The sequence below is a fragment of the Cibotium barometz genome, chromosome 23, assembly GCF_041138505.1.
Source record: "Cibotium barometz isolate CiBa-2024 chromosome 23, ASM4113850v1, whole genome shotgun sequence".
In the NCBI taxonomy this organism is placed as follows: Eukaryota; Viridiplantae; Streptophyta; class Polypodiopsida; order Cyatheales; family Cibotiaceae; genus Cibotium; species Cibotium barometz.
This window is the reverse complement of record NC_141068.1, coordinates 11,779,701-11,801,038: the sequence shown is the minus strand read 5'-3', so window position 1 is coordinate 11,801,038 and position 21,338 is coordinate 11,779,701. Positions and strand designations below refer to the sequence as shown.

Below are 21,338 nucleotides of genomic sequence, written 5' to 3'. Positions count from 1 at the left end.
CTTTCGGAAAGCCACGCAGGTAGCAGGTGATTACTTGCAGAAGGAGGTGATTTCTCCAGGCTTTGAGGTTTCGGATTCAGAGGGGGTGGTTGACAGGTTTCATCAGGCTTCCAGGACTTGTTTGTGCACCGTAACAGGTGTTGATCCTTGTGAGCAGTGTGATGTCTTTGTGATTCAGAAGCTGTATGGTTCATGGATCTGGTTGATGGACACCAGATTGGACGGGAGCTTCCTGATGAGGCAGTTGAGCTCTTGGTTGCAGATGTCTCTCTGGGAGCCAGGATTGCGTTTCCTGTGGTTTCTGCGGCATGCGAAGGATCATGGACTCTTGTACACAGGAGGGGGATTGTTGGATGGAGTCCGACTCCACGGTTGGAGTGACTCGGTTTGGGGAGGAGATTCGGACACGAGGGGATCTACTTCAGGCCCAGGAGCAGTTTTACGGAGCAGGAGGAGGTTACATTGCAGGTTTGGGCTTCCACTGGAGGAACCCACGGTCATCCAGAGGCACTTTGTTCGTGAACACATCGTTGCTGATGACATCTTGCTGGAGTTCTGTTCGACGGAGGACAGTACGGTGGACCTCTTCACGAAGTCGCTCTCAGGATTTGCTCAGGCGGCACCCCAGCTCCCAGTGGTTGGTTACACAGCCAGGAGCTGAGAGGGGGTGTTAGAAGTCATCTCCTGTCTAGATTTATACACCAGGGCCTTTGTTGTGGGTGTGCCCGCCCTTATGAGGTGTTTTCCCATTTTTCCCCACACTCCGTATTTTTCCCCTATTTTTTCCCACTTTTCTGAGGCTTGGGAGGGCTGCCAGGTGATGCCAGGAGCACTCTGAAGCTGGCCGACTGGATCTACATCAGTCGTGGGCTGTCAGAGTGCTGGCCGACTTGTTCTGACTAGGCGTAGGCATCTGTAGCTGGCCGACTGCTATTTTCAGCAGTCGTGGACATTTTTCTCAGTCGTGGGCTTTCCTGAAGCTGGCCGACTGCCCTCTAGGGGAGTATATATAGGTCCTCAGCCCCCATACCTCATTTTGTATCATTCCTCGAGATCTTCTTGTGTATATAGAGCAGAGTTACACGCCTACATCTCTCTCTCTCTTGTGCTGTTTTTCTGCCTGCGTTTTTTGCTCTTGTGTTCCCAGATTTGGTCATCATCTCCGCTGCATATTCTGACAAACAGTGCTTTTATGATTAAAGTTTGCATGTTTTTTTTTTTCTCTCAAGCCCCAGCAAGTCCTGTCTTTGTGAAAAGGGGCCATCTACACTAACTCCAAGAGCAATCTCTATCGACAGCAAGCTGCAAGTTCTCTTACCTCGTAGCACCTTTCTCATCTACCTTATAAGTTTTTTTTTTTGCTTTAACCTTTCACTTCTTTCCTATCCACAAATCCTCACCTTTAACTACTGCTTTTTTCCAAAAAAAAAGTACACGAGTCTGGCCAAACTTTATGGATTCAAAAGGTAGTATTTATGTGGAATCAGTGGGCAGTAACTCAATGAAGTCCGTCGATAGTAATGACATAGACTCGGTCAACAATGGTAACTTTGAGCACATGAAGCTACCAGGATGGCTTGGATTTTATCCACCACCAGTTGCACAGCTGCAAGCTGCTCAGGAGCATGTTATCGAGTCTCCCACAAGGTTGAAGGGAGGATGACGTCAAAGCCCAAGTCAATGGGTGCTCCATGCCTTCACCAATAGATGACCATGAGGTTGTCCAGTGGTGTAAGCAAGCTATGCCTCATTGGGATTCAAGTTTGAATTTGCACACACATTGGTGGATCCAAGAATGGTCTCTTCACAAACCTAAAGTCATGAAACTTATATTTTTTCGTACTTTAAAAAAAAACATTACTTAATAAAATTTAAATTTTTAGAGGTCTTTGGTTTTATGTAGGGTGTGCTCTGGTGGTATGGGACGCCAGAGTGTGTTCTCATGTAGGATCTCTTGAGCTTCGCGAGTTTCTAGGACATTGTATGCTTGCGCATAGTTAATCTGTGGTAATTGGCATTGCTCATCGCCCAAAAGAACTTCCTCCTAGCTAGGATCTCCACACGCACCCGATTTTGCGAGGCCCTTGGCCCTAGAGTACACGATGGATCTTCACCTAGATGGGGCTCGTGGCGTTAGCCCTACATTTGAGGATAGATTTGCAGCCAGTCTCTTGCGTGCTTGGGATCATCTCAGGCCGGCCCTTCAACAGTCCACTCCTGGTGCATCTAAGAAGCGTCTTCGACAACCTCTGATTTGGAACCCCCTCGTCCATTTGCCCAATGGTCACATGTTGGGGGCTCACCTGCACGTATCGTGGGGAGCTTTGAGCACGGGTCCCGCTAGGTCACTTGGAGATTGGCTTACATTCAGACAGTTGTCTCCAAAGGCCTAGGAGAGGAGGCTTATTGGGATCCGAGGTAGCGACAGACTCAGCCTCGACATCGACTCTTCCATCCCTCTGGAGTGGCTGGCCCTGATCACGAACCCCAACACCCCCCCCCCCCCCCCGGCCGGCCCTACAGTGGTTGGGTATGTTCACCAAGCATGACATACCTTTGGCAGTCTAGCGCGGATAAGAGCTCCGTCTTACTCACCTTCTCTATTGGACTGAAATGGATCTTAGACCAAATATCAAAGAAATCAACACATGAAGTCCAAATCTAGCATCCATTTGATGAGCATCAAAAACATATGAGAAATCCATGTGATTATGATGTAAATCCACATGCACATGTAGCAAAAAAGATATGTGCATAAGGCCTAAGTGATTTAACCTCTCACCACAAGGATGGCTATCAAGCTCAACCATGAAAGGCCATCTCCATGAAAGTGTTAGAATGCACAACGGAAATGAAGACAACTACTGTAGAGAGCAAAACGCAGATGAAGGTGAGAGAGAGAAGCTGTGTAACTCTGCAATCTACACACAAGAAAATCCCGAAACATACAATGGCAAGCGTGGGGGGCAAGGGACCATTTTATATGGCCCCAGGCTGCTGGTCGGCCAGCCCAAAATAGGCCGAAAGCAGCATATGTGCTCACGACCAATAATAGTAGCCCACGACCAGCAAAAAGCGGGTCGGCCAGGTATCCAGCAGTCGACCAGTGCTACACAACAGGTCGTGTATCAACTCAGCAGTCGGCCAGCATCTAATACAGCCGACATGCCTCCCACACTCAGAAAAGAATGGGAAAATATATAGAGAGTGAGGAAAAATGGAGGAACACCAAAACTGGGCGGGCACACCCACAACAGAAGCCCTGTTGTAATGTACAGACAGGAGATGACTGCTAACACCCCCTCTCAGCTCTTGGATGTGGAACCAACCCCAGTGACCCGGAGTACTGCCAGAGCATAGCCCGAGGTCAAGACTTTGTGAAGAGATCCGCCGCATTGTCCTCTACCGAAAAATAAAGAACCAAGATGTCACCACCCAAAATCTTCTAACGAACAAAGTGATATTGTATCTCTATGTGCTTGGTCCGGGCATGGGAGACTGGGTTCCGAGTAATAGCAATACAGCTCTGGCTATCACACTGGATGACCGTGGACTCCTTCTGTGGAAACCCAATCTCGCCAAGCAACCTCCACAACCACACAACCTCGCAAGCAGCACCACAAGCAGCCCGGTACTCTGCCTCTATAGACGACAAGGCAATAGTTGGCTGCCTCTTGCTGCTCCATGAAATAGCTCCTGAGCCGAGGGTAAAACTGTAGCTTAATGTAGATCTTCTCATGTCTGGATCTCCTCCCCAATCTGAGTCACTCTAGCCTTGGAGTCGGACTAGGTCCTTCGTTTCCTCTCTAGTGTCGTAGAAGAGTCCAAGATCCTTCGTACCCTGCAGATACCGCAAGATCCACAATCCTACGTCCCAATGAGGCTTCAAAGGCATCTGCATGAACGTGCTCAACAGTCCCACAGGAAAGCTCGAGTCCAATCTGGTGTTCAGTAACCAGATCAATGAACCAACCAACTTCCGATACAGAGAGGCATCAGCCGGCTCACAAGGATCATTCGCTGTAAGCTTCGTGTTCGGGTTCATCGGTTACGTGGTAGCTTGCAGTTCTCCATTCCAAAGGCCTCAAGCAACTCATGGACATACCGCTGCTGAGAGACAAAGAACCCCCTCTGGGTCTGCCAGATCTCCAATTCAAAGAAGAAGTGGAGTAAGCCTAAGTCGGTCATCTCAAACTTCTTTGAGAAAGCAATCTTTGTCATGTGCACAGTTGGTATCTACTTTGTGCTACACGCACACAAGACTAGCTTCGAGGTTTGGGGAAGCTTGGAGCTAGGCAAGCTGATTGGCGAGCTGGGCTAGGGAACTAACGGGCGGGCACCCAAGTATGGACGGGCGGCCGCCCAAGTGTGAACGCCCGATGACCGGCCAAGAGTCCATACTTGGGTGCCCGCCCGTTAGTCTATCCCTAGCCCAGCTCCCCAATCACCCTGCCTAGCTCCAAGCTTCCCCAAACCTCGAAGCTAGTCTCATGTGCACAGTGTGTATCTACCGTGTGCTACACGCACACAAGACTAGCTTCGAGGTTTGGGGAAGCTTGGAGCTAGGCAGGCTGATTGGCAAGCTGGGCTAGGGTTAGACTAACGGGCGGCCCAAGTATGGACGGCAGGCACCCAAGTGTGAACGCTCGGTGACCGGCCAAGAGCCTATAAAAGGGTGGCCAAGGTTAGTCAATAGTTCATAGAGTCTCGCATGTCTTTGTGAGAGCTCTATGGTCAAGAGCCTACATCTAGTGCAGACGTGCACCTGTTTTATGCAACCGAGGCCAGCAGCAGTCTCCAGGCCCGCAAGGGTAGCTTCGTGGCGGTATGGGACGTCACGAGGTAGAGATTGGTCGGTACGTCCATCTAGTTAGCTCAGCTCGTGGCTCGGTGGGGACAGCCAAGACTTGTGGGCTTGCCCACGGCTGTCAAGGTTGGGAGGTGAGTTAGGCCTACACCCCCTTCACGTTTGATTGGTTTTGTTTGCAGGATTCGAGTCTTAAACCAGGAGCGTTCTACAAGGAGATTCTATGGGGGGATTTGACAGTTACAATTACAGCTACGCAATTAGCACGGCAGTTTATCGAGCAATTGTTTAGACTGTACGGGTTACCGCAGGACATAGTCAGTGATAGGGACTCTAAAATTACAAGTGACTTTTGGAGACTTGTTTTTGAGAAGTTGAAAACAACTTTGAATTTGAGTTCCTCAGATCATCCTCAATCTGATGGCCAAACTGAAAGAGTGAATCAGATTTTGGAGGATATGCTTCGAGCATATCTCTCCAAAAGACAGAGTTCATGGGAGGATTATCTTCCTATGTTAGAATTTGCATATAATAGTACTAAGTATACGAGTACAGGTTTTAGTCCTTTCATGCTTATGTATGGTTTTCAACATGGATCACCTCTTACACTGGGATTTTCAGGACTTCAACATGATGCAGCACGTAATTTTTTGCAAGATATGCAAGAAATGTTACAAGTTACAAAAGAATCTATTAGAAGTAAGTTACGAAAGAATCTATTAGAAGTGCTCAAGATAGAGAGATTTTATTCTAATAGACATCATCCACCCAGAGAGTTCTCTAAAGGAACGATGGTGTATTTGCGAGTTCCGAAAGATTCCGAGACTTTACGGACAAGTCGATCTCTGAAATTGTCCCCTAGGATACTATGGACCATTTCGTATTACACGACGGATTGGTTCAGTCGCATATGAATTGGATTTGCCTTCTCATGTGAAAGTTCATCCTGTATTTCATGTCAGTAGACTTAAGGAAGTACTGGGTGGAATAGACCAGTTAGTTACTCCTCAAGAAATTATAGATATCGAGAATATGACATTTGTTCCACACGAACCTGAAAAGATTCTTGGATTTCGTGAAAGACGATTGCGTAATACACTTATCACGGAATACAAGATCAAGTGAAAGGATCGTGTTGAGGAGGACGCCAAATAGGAGACATTGACTACCCTTCAAAGGGATTATCCTGGCTTTTTAGTGAGCTCAGGAGTGAGCTCTTAGAGGAAGGGGAGTATGTCATGTGCACACTGTGTATCTACCGTGTGCTACACGCACACAAGACTAGCTTCGAGGTTTGGGGAAGCTTGGAGCTAGACAGGCTGATTGGCAAGCTGGGCTAGGGATAGACTAACACGGGCACCCAAGTATGGACGGGCGGGCACCCAAGTGTGAACGTCCGGTGACCGGCCAAGAGCCTATAAAAGGGTGGCCAAGGTTAGTCAATAGTTCATAGAGTCTCGCGTGTCTTTGTAAGAGCTCTATGGTCACGAGCCTGGATCTAGTGAAGACGTGCACCTGCTTTATGAAGCCGAGGCCAGTAACAGTCTCGAGGCCCGCGAGGGTAGCTTCGTGGCGGTATGGGACGTCACGAGGTAGAGATTGGTCAGTACGTCCATCTAGTTAGCTCAGCTCGTGGCTCGGTGGGGACAGCCAAGACTTGTGGGCTTGCCCACGGTTGTCAAGGTTGGGAGGTGAGTCAGGCCTGCACCCCCTTCACGTTTGCTTGGTTTTGTTTGCAGGTTTCAAGTCTTATACCAGGAGCGTTCTACGAGGAGATCCTATGGGGATTTGACAGTCTTCATCACTGCAATGTGCTCCACATGACTGCCAGTGAGAATGAGGTCATCCACATAAAGGATGATCAACGTAACCAAACCGCGTTCTCGAAAGAGATACAAGTTAAGATCTCGGTGTCCAATTTGGGTCAGTCCAAAACCTCTCGGATTGAATTACACTTTTGCAAAATCTATAGATTATGCCCAAATGTCAACCGCAAGCATCCCCTTTGCATACCCTTGGCACCAATGCATTCCGGCATACCCATAGCATCATGTGGCATCCAATTGGCATTCTTTCAATGCATCTTGACTCACTTTTGAAAACATTTACCATAACTTTGTTGCATTTGGAAGCGAATCTCAATCAATACAACCTAATCCAATGCAACCAAAAAGATCAACTATGCATCCTTGCGTAGCCATATTGTGAACCATTGATTGCCAAGTGCATTGGCAAGTATCCTTGAAACCATTTCCACTTGATTGGATTGAGTGAAGTCGGTGTAGAGCTTTTGAGATAAGTCGGTGTAGAGCTTTTGTTTGCTGATCTCCCGGCCAAGCATTCTCACCCTCTTACCAAAGTTTAAAATCCAACGGCAAGCCATGTCTTCACTCCATGTACCTAATCCTCCAATGTACCACTTTTCCAAGACACTCATGGCACACCGGATTCAAGACATTCTCCCCTTAGCCTCTCCACCAAATGCCAAAGTACCCTCACCACATAACTAGCTTTCTAATAGTGCAAGAAACAATGGAAAGTAAAAAATTTATAGACCATTACATGTTGGTGGAATTACTAGTGAATTATGATTGGCATAGAGGTCCACCAGCTCCTCATGAGGATGTGATGGATTTTTAGCCGTGATTTTGTCTAGAATTTTGTAAAAGGCCATTGGTCATTGTCATTGTCTAGATTTTGGTTATTGCCATTAGTCATTTTCATTTATATTTTTGGTCACTGTGTCTTGTCTTGGTCACTATGTCTTGTCGCATTTTTAAGGATTCTACAAACTCATGATCCTAGTACTTTTCAAAGGTTCAGAGAATAATATGCCTCTTCCGCCTTTTTGTGTAGATTTGTGAAGCCCATTCTCTGTTTTGGCCCTCTTCAAGAAAGCTCCAAGAACTCCAAAACTCCATGAGAATTATCAAGAATGTCTTCTTTGAGCTCCCAATACTATAGCTAAGCTATGGAAGTCTTCATTTCTTGCACCAAGCAATTGATTGAATCAAAAGAAATCCCCTCACAGGCTGAAATCGCCGCAAGCCCCCTAGGGTCTTTGGAGAAGCAAAATACAATAACTAATCTCAAGAGTAGGCTCTAATGCTAGTAGATAGTGTATATGATGGATCTTGAACCCTATAGAAGCTTGAGATCACCATCTTTAGGGTTTCTTGGCTCATGGGAAGAGGGAGAAAAATAAAAAATTCCGAGCTTCAAAAATACCTCAAAATGGTGCTCTATGTGTTACTAAAGATGTGCCCGTGTGTGGAAACAGCTATTGTGTGATGAACCCTAGCCATGGAAAGCTTGAAGAAAAGTGGAAGAGAAAGTAAAAACATAATTAACAAAAAATTCTCACTAATCACTTCCGCTTAGTTCAAATTTGGTCCACAATCTTTTAAAATTTAATCATGTGCTCAGATTTGGTCCAAAAGATTGATCCAGTGCCAAATTATTGTCCAAAAACCTTAGAAAAATTTCTAGATGAGACAAAATTTATAAAATCTCACCATCTTCTTTATCAAGAAAATCAAGAAAACTTAAAAGATTTTCAAGAAATTTCATGGAAGTGGATCAAAATCAAAGCTCTGATACCAAGTGAAATGGATCAAAATCAAAGCTCTGATACCAATTGAAATGGATCTAGACCAAATATCAAAGAAATCAACACATAAAGTCCAAATCTAGCATCCATGTGATGAGCATTAAAAACATATGAGAAATCCATGTGATTATGATGTAAAGAGAAGAAATCCACATGCACATGTAGCAAAGAAAGTATGGGCATAAGGCCTTAGTGATTTAACCTCTTACCATGAGGATGGCTATCAAGCTTGCCATGAGCCCTAGACCATGAAAGGAGCCAAGAGTACATATAAGTGTCCAAGATATGAATGATCAAAAAGATCCCTACAATGAACCCAAGGGCCTATTTATAGTAGCCTTGCCCATGGCCCGTTATTTACATATTTTGGACCTTAGTTTTGCTACATTACATGGACCTCATGGCATACTTGAGAGAGCAGAGTCCCCTATGGAGGATTTCAGGGGATGCAACTTGCAGAGGGTGAGGGTGATTGGTTTCCATGCGCATGAGTGGCACAGACCCTCCACCAGCCAAGGTGGCTCTAGAGAGACTCTAGCGTTTGCGGATTTGGGAGGGCCGTCCTGAAGGCTTTCAGCTGTTAGGGTTAGGGTTTGGAGGTACTGCAAATACAAGTGTAGGGAAGCAGAGAGAACACAACTCTTGTTGTGTATTCAGTTAATAATATGAAGTACAATAGCCACATAATAAAGTGACCTAAAAGATGTGTTCACATGTCCGGCCATAAAATGTGCCGGGTGGACCAAAACACTTATAAACTGTTTATAAGTGAAACTAAGCTAAACTGGGGGAAAAAACCTCCATTAGCTGAAGTTAAAAGTGCCCCAGTAATCTACTGATGATCACTAGCACTCCTCTGGGTGCATACACAGCATAAAACCCAACAAACCCCCCTGGAGTGATATGTGATCACTGTACATCATCCACCAAAAGGAAACAAATTCAAAGCAGTGCGGAATGCTTCGAATTTCGGACGTGGTAATACCTTGGTGAAGATGTCTGCCACATTCTGATCTATAGGACAGTAGATCAGACTGATATCACCTGCCCGGAGTCTCTCCCGAACAAAATGATCGTGAATCTCAATGTGTTTCGTGCGAGCATGAAACACAGGATTCCTGGCCACAGCAATGGCACTCTGACTATCAGTATAGATAGGTGTAGGCTCCTCCACTGAAATATCCATATCAGTCATGAGACGACGCAGCCAAACACACTCAACAGTAGTAGTGTAGGCTGCTCTGTACTCTGCCTCACAAGACGAAGTGGCCACTGTGGTCTGTTTCTTGCTTAGCCAAGAAATGCATGAAGAGCCAAGAAAGAAACAATTTCCACTAGTGGAATGTCTGGTATCAAAATCACCAGCCCAATCTGAATCACTGTAAGCGTATAACTGCATGTCACCCCCCTCAGGATAAAGCAATCCAAGAGACAAGGTATCCTGCAAATATCGAAATACACGCTTCACAGCTTGCCAATGTGACAACCGCGGGCTGTGCATGAATCTGCTCAACTGAGAGACTGCATACTGAATATCTGGCCGTGTAGTACACAAGTAAATAAGGCACCCAACAGCCTGAGCATATGTAGTGGCATCAAAGGAAATACTGTCATCTTGTAGTGACAGTTTCATCCCTGGCTCCATAGGAGTGCTGATAGGCTTGCAATCCTAAAATTTAAACTTCTCCAGAAGTTTAGCAACATACCGAGATTGCAACAACCCAATGCCTCTGTTATCCTGCACAAACTGTATGCCCAAATAGTAGTGTACAAGCCCCAAATCAGACATGTCAAATGCCTGTTGCAGTATCTCTTTAAAAGCTGAAATTTTGTCATCATTAGATCCCATGAGCAAGAGATCATCTACATAAAGACTGATGACAGCAGATCTGTCTCTTCTTTCTTTACATACAAGGTGGCTTCTGATGGACTGTTCACAAATCCTTGAGTGAGTAGGAAAGCATCGATCTTTGCATACCAAGCTCGTGGAGCTTGTTTCAAACCATACAAGGCCTTTTTTAGCCTGCATACTTTCCCTTCATGACCATGTTCTGCAAAACCTATGGGCTGATATACATAAACTTCCTCCTCGAGGTCCCCATGTAGGAAAGCAATCTTTATGTCCAACTGGTGAACAACCCAACCACGATGTGCAGCCAATGCAATGACACACCTAAGTGTCGACATACGGGATGTAGGAGCAAATGTCTCCTCATAATCAATGCCCTTCTTCTGTGCATAGCCCTTTGCAACTAGACGGGCTTTGTACCTATCAATGGATCCATCCGCATGTATTTTCAACTTATAGACCCATTTAGTACCAATTGCTTTCTTGCCTTTGGGCAGATCAACCAAATCCCATGTTTGATTCCTTTTAATAGAATCAAGCTCATCCTGCATGGCTTTGTTCCAATGCACATTGTCTCGTGCATCCACAAATGAATCAGGCTCATCATCATCCTGTAAACTGGCTGCCATAACCATATTCAAATCCATGATGTGTGCATGCTCATTGGTCCGTGTCTCCCTACGAGTACGACCAGCAAGAGGACCCTCTAGATGGCTGTCCTGTAATGTCCTCAAAGACCATCTAGGTATGTGTCTGACCTGTGGTGCCTGCTGCCCCATATTTGGTTCAGCTTCTGGCTCAATTTGCTGCTGAATTTCCGCACCATCTTCATGATTTGCTGGCTGTCCTGTACCCTCATGAGTTGGATCACCAACTGTGGAATGAAACTGCATAGGTAGTAGACCTTCAAACACATCAGCCTGATTTGCATCAAAACCAGCCATGGATATTTCTGATTTTTCATCAAAAATCACATCCCGACTAGTGAATATCTTCTTGGATAGTGGGTCATATAACCGGTAGCCCTTGCTCTCACGGCTATACCCAACAAAAATGCATTTTGTGGCTTTATCATCCAACTTCCTCCTCAACTCTTTGGGTATGTGTGCATATGCAAGACACCCAAAGATACGAAAATGTGATACCGAAGGCTTGCGGCCACGCCAAGCCTCAAAAGGAGTAATGGAAACCAATGCCTTTGTGGGACATCGATTCAAAATATGACAAGCACACATGACAGCTTCCACCCAAAAGATATGTGGTGGCCTCTTTGCCTTTAGCATACATCTGGCCATCTCCATGAGTGGCCGATTCTTCCTTTCTGCAACCCCATTCTGCCGTGGAGTATAAGGAGTAGTAAACTGATGTTTTATACCTCTACTCTCAAGAAAGGAATTCAACATGTGTGACATATATTCCCCTCCTCGGTCAGAACGGAGAGTCTTAACCTTGCATCCTGATTCTGTTTCAGCATATACCTGTGATTTCTGTGTCAAAGGATAGACCCAGCATATACGAGAGAAGTCATCAATAAATGTAGCAAAATAGAAGCAACCTCCTAATGACTTCGTCTGCATGGGACCACAAAGATCACTGTGTATAAGCTGCAACTTTGCAGTTGCTCGTAGAGCCTGATCACGTGGGAAGGAAAACAGATGCATTTTTCCCAAAATACATCCTTCACAAATGTGATCTGGAGGCCTCTCCATGAGAGGTAGGTCTGTAAACATGTTATGTCGCTGCATAAGCATAAGACTACCAAAATTTACATGCCCCATGCGAGCATGCCATAACTCCGTATCAACCATAGCTGGAGTAAGAGTGAATGCATTATAAGCAGACTGATCCACTGGCTAAAATGCATCCAACTGATAAAGTCCATGACATAATGTACCAGTAAGCATCAAGGTCAAAGCATTAGCTTTGTCTCTGACCATGCATTTATCATCATCAAAGTGGACTTGCATACCACAATGTGCCAAAGAAGAAATGGACAACAAATTCTTCTTTATCCCTGGTACATATAAGGCATCTGTAAGGCGAAGAATAGAGCCATCAATGGCTGTGAGCTGAATCTCCCCAATGCCACGAACTGGATATGAAGCATTGTTGGCACACTGAACAGTTTTGCCAACAGGGGCAGGGCCGACATGACAAAACAAATCCCTGTGAGATGTGATATGCTTTGAAGCACCACTATCAAAATACCAAGTACATGCATGCTCTGTCATACTGAGTGCCTGTGAAGACCAAGAGGCATCATAGCTGCATGTATAGAAACAGTAATCCCTCTCCTCAACAAAAGAAGCAGTCTCTGGAGGAGCTTTAGAGGCATCATTTACAGACATCCCAGATTCCTTTGCCTTCTCTTTGGCAATCCTCTTTCTACACTCTGTGATGTAGTGACCTGGCTTCTTACAGTAATGGCATTTGCCCTTCTTCTTGGGCTGTCCATCACTTTTCTTGGTATCCTGAGATGAACCACCATCACTTGAATTCTGATTTGAACTCTTTGGCTGAGATTTGCCTTTCCCCTTTTGACCTATAGTAAATGCTTGTTCAGCACTTGTGTTCATATTCATATTCTTCCTCATTTGCTCTTCTTGTAGCAAGAGAGCAACAAGTTCCTGATACTTGAGGGGTTCAACAGCATTCCTCATGCTGAGGTTCAAAGAGGTATGAAAAGCCAAGTAAGATCTTGGCAAAGAGTGCAAGATGGTGGACACAAGCTGTGTCTCAGGAATAATCTCATCCACATTGATGAGTTGCTCTCTCAAATCCTACAGCTTGTTGGCTAGACATATCATCTCCTTCATTCATTTTCTGATTTTCCAGCTCCCTTTTCAAAAATGAGATCCGAGCCTCATTACGAGCAGCATACATCTGCTCCAAAGTCACCCATGCATTCTGTGAAGAGCCAGCTGAATGAATATGAGGTATAATAGACCTCTGTACTGACAATGCTATGAGTGACAAGGCTTGTGCATCTCTGGCATCCCATGTCTTCTGAGCATTTGTTCTTTGAACAGGCAATGGCTGACCTGGAGCCTGTACCTGTTGTCCTCGTCCACGAGCACCCCCTTGGGGAGGAGTCTCTGGAGCCAATGGACCTGGACGTGGTTCATCACCACTAACAAAATCCCAAAGACCTTTTGCCACAAGCACATTTTTCAGCATAAAACTCCACAAGGAGTAGTTCGTGCCGTCCAATCTGTCTTCCTTAGACAAATACATGAATACATCACTCTGCTGTTGATTTGCCATTATGCCAATGCACAATGTTGTACCTGTGTATCAAAAAAACCCAATAGCAAGAACCCTGAAAGTAACTGTACTCCACTGAATACAGTTAACCCAAATATGCCTGCACTCTCAATCCTCTGAATGTGCAACACAATGCACCACTGACTAAGTAGAGCAGCAAAAATGGCTTACACAGTGCCAAAATGCCCAAAAATTGCCCAAAATTACTGCACCCAAAACCTTGCAAGAAACCTGTAGAGTTTTCTTTGCAAGAAAGTCTGCCTGTATCTGCCTGAAGATTTTCACAGAGAAAATAAAAATGCCCAAAATTCAAAATATGTAATGCTTACCACTACTGTGCTGAGCAGTAGTACAGTCGACTGTACTGTGCAGGTACACATCAGCTACAGTCGAGGTGCGGTACGGAAGCAGTACGGAAGCAGGGCGAGCAAGTACAGTACGGAAGCAGAAGGCGAAACTGCAGTCGACTGTTGACGTAGCAGATTCTGGTCGGCTGTACTGTGCAGGTACGTTGACTGTACAGCTGCAGTCGTGGTCTGTACGGAGCACTGTACGGAGCAGGGTGACCAGGTACACAACAGATACACGTCGTAGGTAGCTGCGGGTACTCGTAGCAAGTACAGTACGGAAACAGTCGACTAGTGCTGTACGGAGCTGGGCGAGCAGGTACACGACAGCTGCAGTCGACTGTATGCAGGTACAGTACGGTACTGAAGGCGGCGCTGACTTGTACGGAAGCACTTGTCTTGCTGCGTAGAGGTGAAACAGTACGGGCAGGCAGAGTTGTACGGCGAAGGACAGAAGCTGTCAGCGAATTCGTACGGACAGTTGACAACGAGGGTGGCTGGTGGCGATGGCCTGTACGGATGGCTCTGATACCAAATGAAGGCTTTCAGCTGTTAGGGTTAGGGTTTGGAGGTACTGCAAACACAAGCGTAGGAAAGCAGAGAGAGAACACGACTCTTGTTGTGTATTCAGTTAATAATATGAAGTACAATAGCCACATAATAAAGTGACCTAAAAGATGTGTTCACATGTCCGGCCATAAAATGTGCCGGGTGGACCAAAACACTTATAAACTGTTTATAAGTGAAACTAAGCTAAACTGGGGGAAAAAACCTCCACTAGCTGAAGTAAAAAGTGCCCCAGTAATCTACTGATGATCACTAGCACTCCTCTGGGTGCATACACAGCATAAAACCCAACACCTCTCACACGCCTCCAGTGGGACCCGCGGGAGTGGACATGGCATGATCCAAATGACACAGAGGAGACTCCTGGAACCCCTTTTTGCCTACATCGCACGGCGGTAGGATCCAGATGCCAAAGGTTGAGGGCACTCCAACAGCAGTAGGACACTAGCAGTTCCAAGCCCTCCCTTCCCAATTTCTCTCAGATTTCTGAAAGAGGCTGTGGGATAGTTTTCAGCCATGAAAGATCACTCTCTTTTTGTGAAAGCTGACACATCGGAGCTTGGTGGTTGCACTTGGGTGGCCATTGGAGATAGGCCAACAGTCTGTTCGAGGTGCCGCTATCCCAAGAGTCCCAACGTCATTGCCTTTGGGATTGCCCAAAGGCTTGGCAGATTTGGCAACGAATTCTCCACATCTTCACTATGGACTAGGCCCCCTCCCGCACCGTTACGTGGGGCATAGTTGCTTGGGCCACTAAGGCCAAGGCCATCATGTCAAATGAGGAGGATGGGAGACTAGCCCTTTAGGCCTCTCACCTTTGTATTTCTGCAATACGAGTCCCAGCTCTAGTGCTTGGTCACTGGACTCCAAGTTCTAGCCAGAATAGGAGATTTGCAATAGTATTGCCGCATGGCATATCTGGAGGGCTCAATGCAACGAAGCCATCGAAGGCACCTTCATCTTGCCTACGGAGTCCATCCGGAGTGATATCATTCATACCCTCCGTGAATAGTGGGGGAAGCTTCAAGGTGGTTGAGACCGCATGCGAAAGCACTGGGAGGCCTTCCTGAGAATCTAGCATCACGGTCCCTTTCTTACTAACAATGGTGGTAAGCCTACTTGGCACTATAGACCACCTGTGTGGTTGTTTCCCCCTCCCCCCATTGTATGAGATAGCCTTCTCCTCCTACAGCGGGCAGTCGGAGGAGAAGAGCATCCTCCCCCTTTTATGTTTCTTGATTCTCATTCCCCATATGGAGCCGAGTTTGCACCTAGCCATTATGGCTATTTTTCTTGGTAACTAATGGAAGGATCATTTTCCCAGGGGGAAAAAACTAAAATTGGTTACATACCATGCCTAGTGCCCAATGGAGTTATAGGCAAGCTAGGTGGAGTCAAATTTTTCAACAGTTTGGAGGCATGATTGAGTATGTCCGTGGCAAACATAACCCCGTTATTGATGCTCTAAGTCAAAAGACCACCATTCAGAACATGCACAATTTTGTAGGCGACTCCTAGGAGGGTGATGGGTCTCCACTGCCGAATCTCCAATCTGTCTCCACCCTCCTTGGGAATCAAATGGATCAAACCCTCAGTCCGCCTCTCTGGCATCAAGCCCGTGGCCATAATCTCATTGAGAGCAACTTTGAAGCCACCTTCCATGAGATCCCAGTGTCAGAGAAACAAAGAGACGGGAAGCCCATCCTCCCCAGGGTATTTGCCCCGGGGGAGTGCCTGCAATCAGCCAGCTCCTCAGAGGTAAATGGTGAAAGGGGGAAGGGGAAGGGGGGGGGGGGGGGGGGGGGGGGGGGGGGCTACCTCTCTCGTGTGCTGCCATACCCGATCCCTTGCGTCCTTCATCTGCGTGGAGAGAGGGGCTCCATAAAGAAGGGATCTGAAAAAATGAGTGGCAATGGCTCAAACCTGAGGGGGATCAGACTCCAGAGACAATAGATCCATCCTGGCCACGCAATCTGTGGATGCCATCCCCTCCACTTGTGTGGACCTATGATCTCAAAGAAATCTCCGGTGACCCTGTGTCCAGAAGGAAGCTCTAGCATGATATCTGTACTCCACCCTCCTCTCCTCGATGGAACTCAGCTCTGCCCAGGCTGCCGTCAGCTGGGCCTCAACCCACAGGCTGTCCAGGGCACTCTCCTGAAGACGCTGCAGGGATGCCAAGCTCCAATGGATGCTCCTCTCCTGCTCTCTGAACTCTGCGAGTCTGCTCTGCGCCGCCTCCTGCAGTAAATTGGTGATCTCTCTAAGTCCTACATCCAGGCCCCTGCAGCTAAGCGAGCATGAAAATCAAGACTCTCCCAAATCTCCTCAATCCTACTACAAATCTCGAAGTCCTGAATGAGGCACTCGGGGATACAAGTGCTCGAGTGTCTGTCCTGCCTTCATGGGTCCTCCACATTCGAGAGACTCTGTTGCATTTATGTAGCATTATCAATGATTTGGATCACATAACACCATCATATAATATCTGACAAACCATTTTTATACTAAACAAAGAGTTTAAAAAAGACATGATGCATTTAACAGCGGACTCTCCTATAGTCATTAGAGGTTGATTGAAAAGATGACAACTGCAACTTTAAATTTTTCTTGGAAAAAATACACACTGCAAATTATTCTGACCTGTACGTGATCTAAAACTCCATCTCCATTGACATCTGCATGCAGACCTCCTCCTTGAAGCAAAAGCTGCAAAAGGCAACACTTTATTGCTTGTTTTTCCTGCTTAGAATTGCAGACTGTTGTACGTCAGGCAAGTCAGATACCACTTTACCTTGCAAACAGTACGGCCAGAAGCCAAATGGACAGCCTCGATGCCTTCCTTGAGGTGTGCGACAAACACATTGGGTACCCACCAAAGTTGCGTGTGATTAGTTATGGTGGGCAGATACTGCGACCTCTGGAAATAGTGCACATGAACAAATCATTTGTGCTTAGGCGTTAAAGTGTTGTTCGGGACTTTATTGATCATCCAGCTTTCAAAGTTAAGGGAAAAGAATGTCTACATATAGCATCATCTTGAAACAACAAAGAAAGAAAAGCTTGCATCTAGCAGATATCATATGATAAGGTAGGTGTCCTGTCATGTTGCAAAAATACACAGTCTGAAATCCATAGCAAATTCTGTATCGTATCATAGCCTGTACGTTTACATTTTGGGAAAAAGACTTGCTTGCGTCCTCAACCGAAAATGAGAAAGAGGGGTCAGCCCCTTTACTTGTCTTTCACTTGTTGCCAAAAGAAGTCTTCTGCATGGACAAAATGCACTTTCATGTAGTGTACCAAAAGGTAACTACCTACCTCACCACCTTAAGCTTTGTGGGGGTCAAGCAGATTGCATAAGTAGCCTACAGCTTTGTTCTAAAGACATAAGTTCAGAGAGTGTCTGAGAAAGGTACAAGAAGCTAGAAATTGTGAATGGGTTGTCTACAGAAATGGACAAGTGAACATGTACCCAGTCCCAAATGCCAACGAAACACCTGTGGGACCTGAGATAGACTATGCATGTCAGTAGCCACACTTTAGCCAGCCCCATGCAACTTAACTGAAACACATCATGAAAGAAACGTCACAAAAGCACGCCAAATCTCACAGAGAGGCTTGCCAATGGTAAATGATTTCACTGGAGTCACCATACAGAGATGAGACTACAGTATATGGGAAATAGTACATCTGGTGAAATAGACATGATTTTCTACTCACATCTCAAAAGAGTGATTTCTGGTAATAGACAAGACTAGCATGCCAGTTTTACATGGATTCCAGTTAATCAACAGATCACTCCTGCCCTATACATCCCATAAATGCCACTTACCTCCTGAGTGATCTCTGTGCTGCACAGAGATGATACAGCAACCGATGCCACTTTACCATGCATTTTACGAAGTTCTCGGGCACTGGACAAGAATATCAAAGAAACGTGTTGTGATGTTGTATTTCCATGAAGATGCATTTATATTTCCAAATAGGGATGCATCATGCCTTGGTCAAAAAATCTGGGACTTGCTTAAAATGGGGAGCCTAAGGGCCAGGATGGCTACAATCACTGGGCCCTACTTGCCAGCCCCCACTTTAATCACAAGGTCTACAATTTCCAGATTTTGACACCCGTGCACAGCGCCAACAATTCCTGATCTTTAGTGTCTTCATTCCCAATTCTCACTTAGTAATGTTATAAGCCATGGCCTACATCCTCCTTAAAAATCTAGTCTTTCCATGCTCTTCCCAAATTTCAAAGCCCTACCCATCCTGGAAGCTCAATCCGTCACCTCAACCAATCTTTATACAAGGCTGCTCCTATTCTAACGCTATCCAAGAAACTTCTTCAGCGCTTGATTCTCCAAAACGGCTGGGTGCAAGACACTATGAAGACGTCACAATGAGCAAGGGGCATCCTCATGCGGCAGAATTAGAATACAAATGCTTTAAAGTTTCTAAATAAGAATCAGCATGTCCCCTAGCACACAGTGTGTGCCCACACAAAGGCCCTCTTCAACATACCTAACATGACACTACATTATCTTTCCGGCATCTGAAACTCTACTACTTCCTTTTTGCTCTTTGGTAGATCTATCACCAGAGCAATCCTTAATCTAAAATATAGAAGAGCCATAAACCTTGAAAGCTTCCAACAGATTTTTTTTGTCCTACTTAGGAGACTTTGCCTCTTGTCTTAGCCAAGCTCTTGATCGAAGCTATTGTCCATGGTTTTCCCCTGCAGCACAATTGTGCTTCTCCATAAAGCAAGAGACCTAGTGGAACCAAAAAATTACTGCACTCTCATGCTTTAAAGGGAAAAAAGCTGAAGGTTTTAATTACTTTAGTTGGCTTTGTAGTTGAAGCTAGGTCTGCTGCTTTACTAATCACATTTGCGAGCTTGTTCCCACTGTCCTTTCCAGGTTTCTGTATATCATCAGGCTGATGAACTCCTGATGCTGGTTTCCTTCCAGGAAGTTGTTTGTGATTTTTCCTTTTATGCTTGCGAAAATGTGCCAGCTCGAACTTAGTGTCTTCTCTCCTCTCCTGTCAAGAGGCAAGAAAGCATGAGTGAGAGATAAGAAGCTTCAAAACTTGTAGATAAAGAAAAAGGAAAAGACAAACAGTGAAAGGGAAAGAAAAAAGAGAGAGCATACCCAACGGTGGGGCATCACTCCCAGGATGGACTCACGAAACTCCCTGCACTCCACCTGCACTTCATCACCCTTCAAAGTAAACTACTATCTCACTAACCATAAAATTTCTTTTTAAGAGACTTGCCTTAACACAGATCTTTCATTTCCACTCATATAGACATAACCCTATGTAATACATATCGAACCACCATGTGTCACAAAAGAGCAGTTAGAGCATGAGTAAATCTAGTACGATTATCAAGTCTCTTGAAACTTAAGCCAAATTGCTTTAGACTGCAGTAGGATGACAAACATGCAAAGTTATGGATCACTGATACATGTTGAAATTAGCTGTACACCCAACTGTGGGGCATATAGCTGTACGAATAGAGCTTGAGTGCTTGTTTGATTATCCCCTGCAAAAGCTCCTAGTATTAGCAGGAGGGAACATTTCATCTCGACTATTGTTTTGGAGGTACCTGATTGCAATGTGGTTTCCTTAGTGTTGTACGGCCACCTTGAAGCTGCAAAAAAAATCCCTAACAAGGCCTAGCTAAGGTAAAAGACCGACAGTTTGAACTCTTGGTTGCTTGGAGGGTCTTTTGGCTACCCAAGGAGATGCTTCACGTGAGATTTGGGAGAATCCATATCGAAAAATGTCTTCAATTCTTCTCATTTCCACATTGTAATTAGCAACTAAATGATCGTTAATCACCCACAAGCTTGTTTGACCCCTAGTGTAGTGTTAATGTTCTTGGCTAATTCTTGCCACAATCTAGTGCTGGATTGTGTACATGTGGCTAGATCCAATAGTCAATTTAGTGATTAATCAAATTAATAGTTAAGTGCTCAGAGATCCATGCTTTTAGATTACATTGGAATCAAAGCCTAGGCTTCCTTCCTTGGTGTTGGAAGATGGTGTGATCTCGTGAGGCTTGATTATTAGTTTGTTTGATCCATAATGGCCAACCACACTCCAAGCCATGTGGATACTTTGCCAACATGTGGGGGAGCTCATGGAGCTGTCCCATGTATGTTTGCATGGCAAGACAAAGGATATGGTAACAGGCTGCAACAATGGTGTAAGAAACACATGATTGCATGCTTGACGGAGTTGCCAGATACATATGTGTGCAATGTTTTGCAATTTTCATGGCATGTGAGCCGCGTACATTCATGGATGCTACTTGGCTTGTGCCTAGATATGTTGGAGCCGGTAGTTTGTGAAATCCAATGCAACGATTGCAAGCAATTAGTTCTATTTACGCAATCAAGTGATGGCAACTGCCATTAGCTTCAAGGCGGCCTAGACTTCTTGGCTTACACGAAACAACCTTGGGAACATACCTTTTCCATCTTTTGCTACTTCTTTCACCTCTACTCCTCCTTCCTTCATTCTCTTCTTCTCCCTTTCTCTTCTTCTCTCCTCTTCTTCTCCCTTACTCTTCTTCTCCTTTTCTCTTCTTTCCCCTTTTTCATCGTACACCATCCTTCGATGTCTTTAAATCTTTCCCAATTTCTACCTTCTCTTCTTCAATTTCTTAAGAGTCCTTGATTGAACCACTTGTGGCATCTAATCAAGCAAAATAAGGATGGTTCCCCGTGATGTGTGAGAAGACACCATTTTTTCATCATTACACTATGTTTTTAGATGGCTACTATAAGTTCTTTAAGTATTTATACTTTATGAAATTATTTATTTTTCGAAACCTCGTGGTTTCTTAGCTCAAGGACGAAACCTTTTGAAACAAAACCCGAAAAA

General features: G+C 45.3%; 1 protein-coding gene across 1 annotated transcript in view; it reads right to left on the bottom strand.

The window, feature by feature from the left end:
• The window catches only part of LOC147625635 (uncharacterized), a 53,278-nt gene that overhangs the window by 6,130 nt on the left and 25,810 nt on the right, over positions 1-21,338 (bottom strand). The window contains exons 9-12 of the mRNA XM_086817156.1: positions 19,598-19,651; positions 19,284-19,487; positions 17,239-17,364; positions 17,088-17,153 (exon numbers count right to left, since the gene is read on the bottom strand). Coding sequence (XP_086673282.1) covers positions 17,088-17,153; positions 17,239-17,364; positions 19,284-19,487; positions 19,598-19,651 — 450 coding nt within the window. The remainder of the gene's footprint in view (positions 1-17,087; positions 17,154-17,238; positions 17,365-19,283; positions 19,488-19,597; positions 19,652-21,338) is intronic.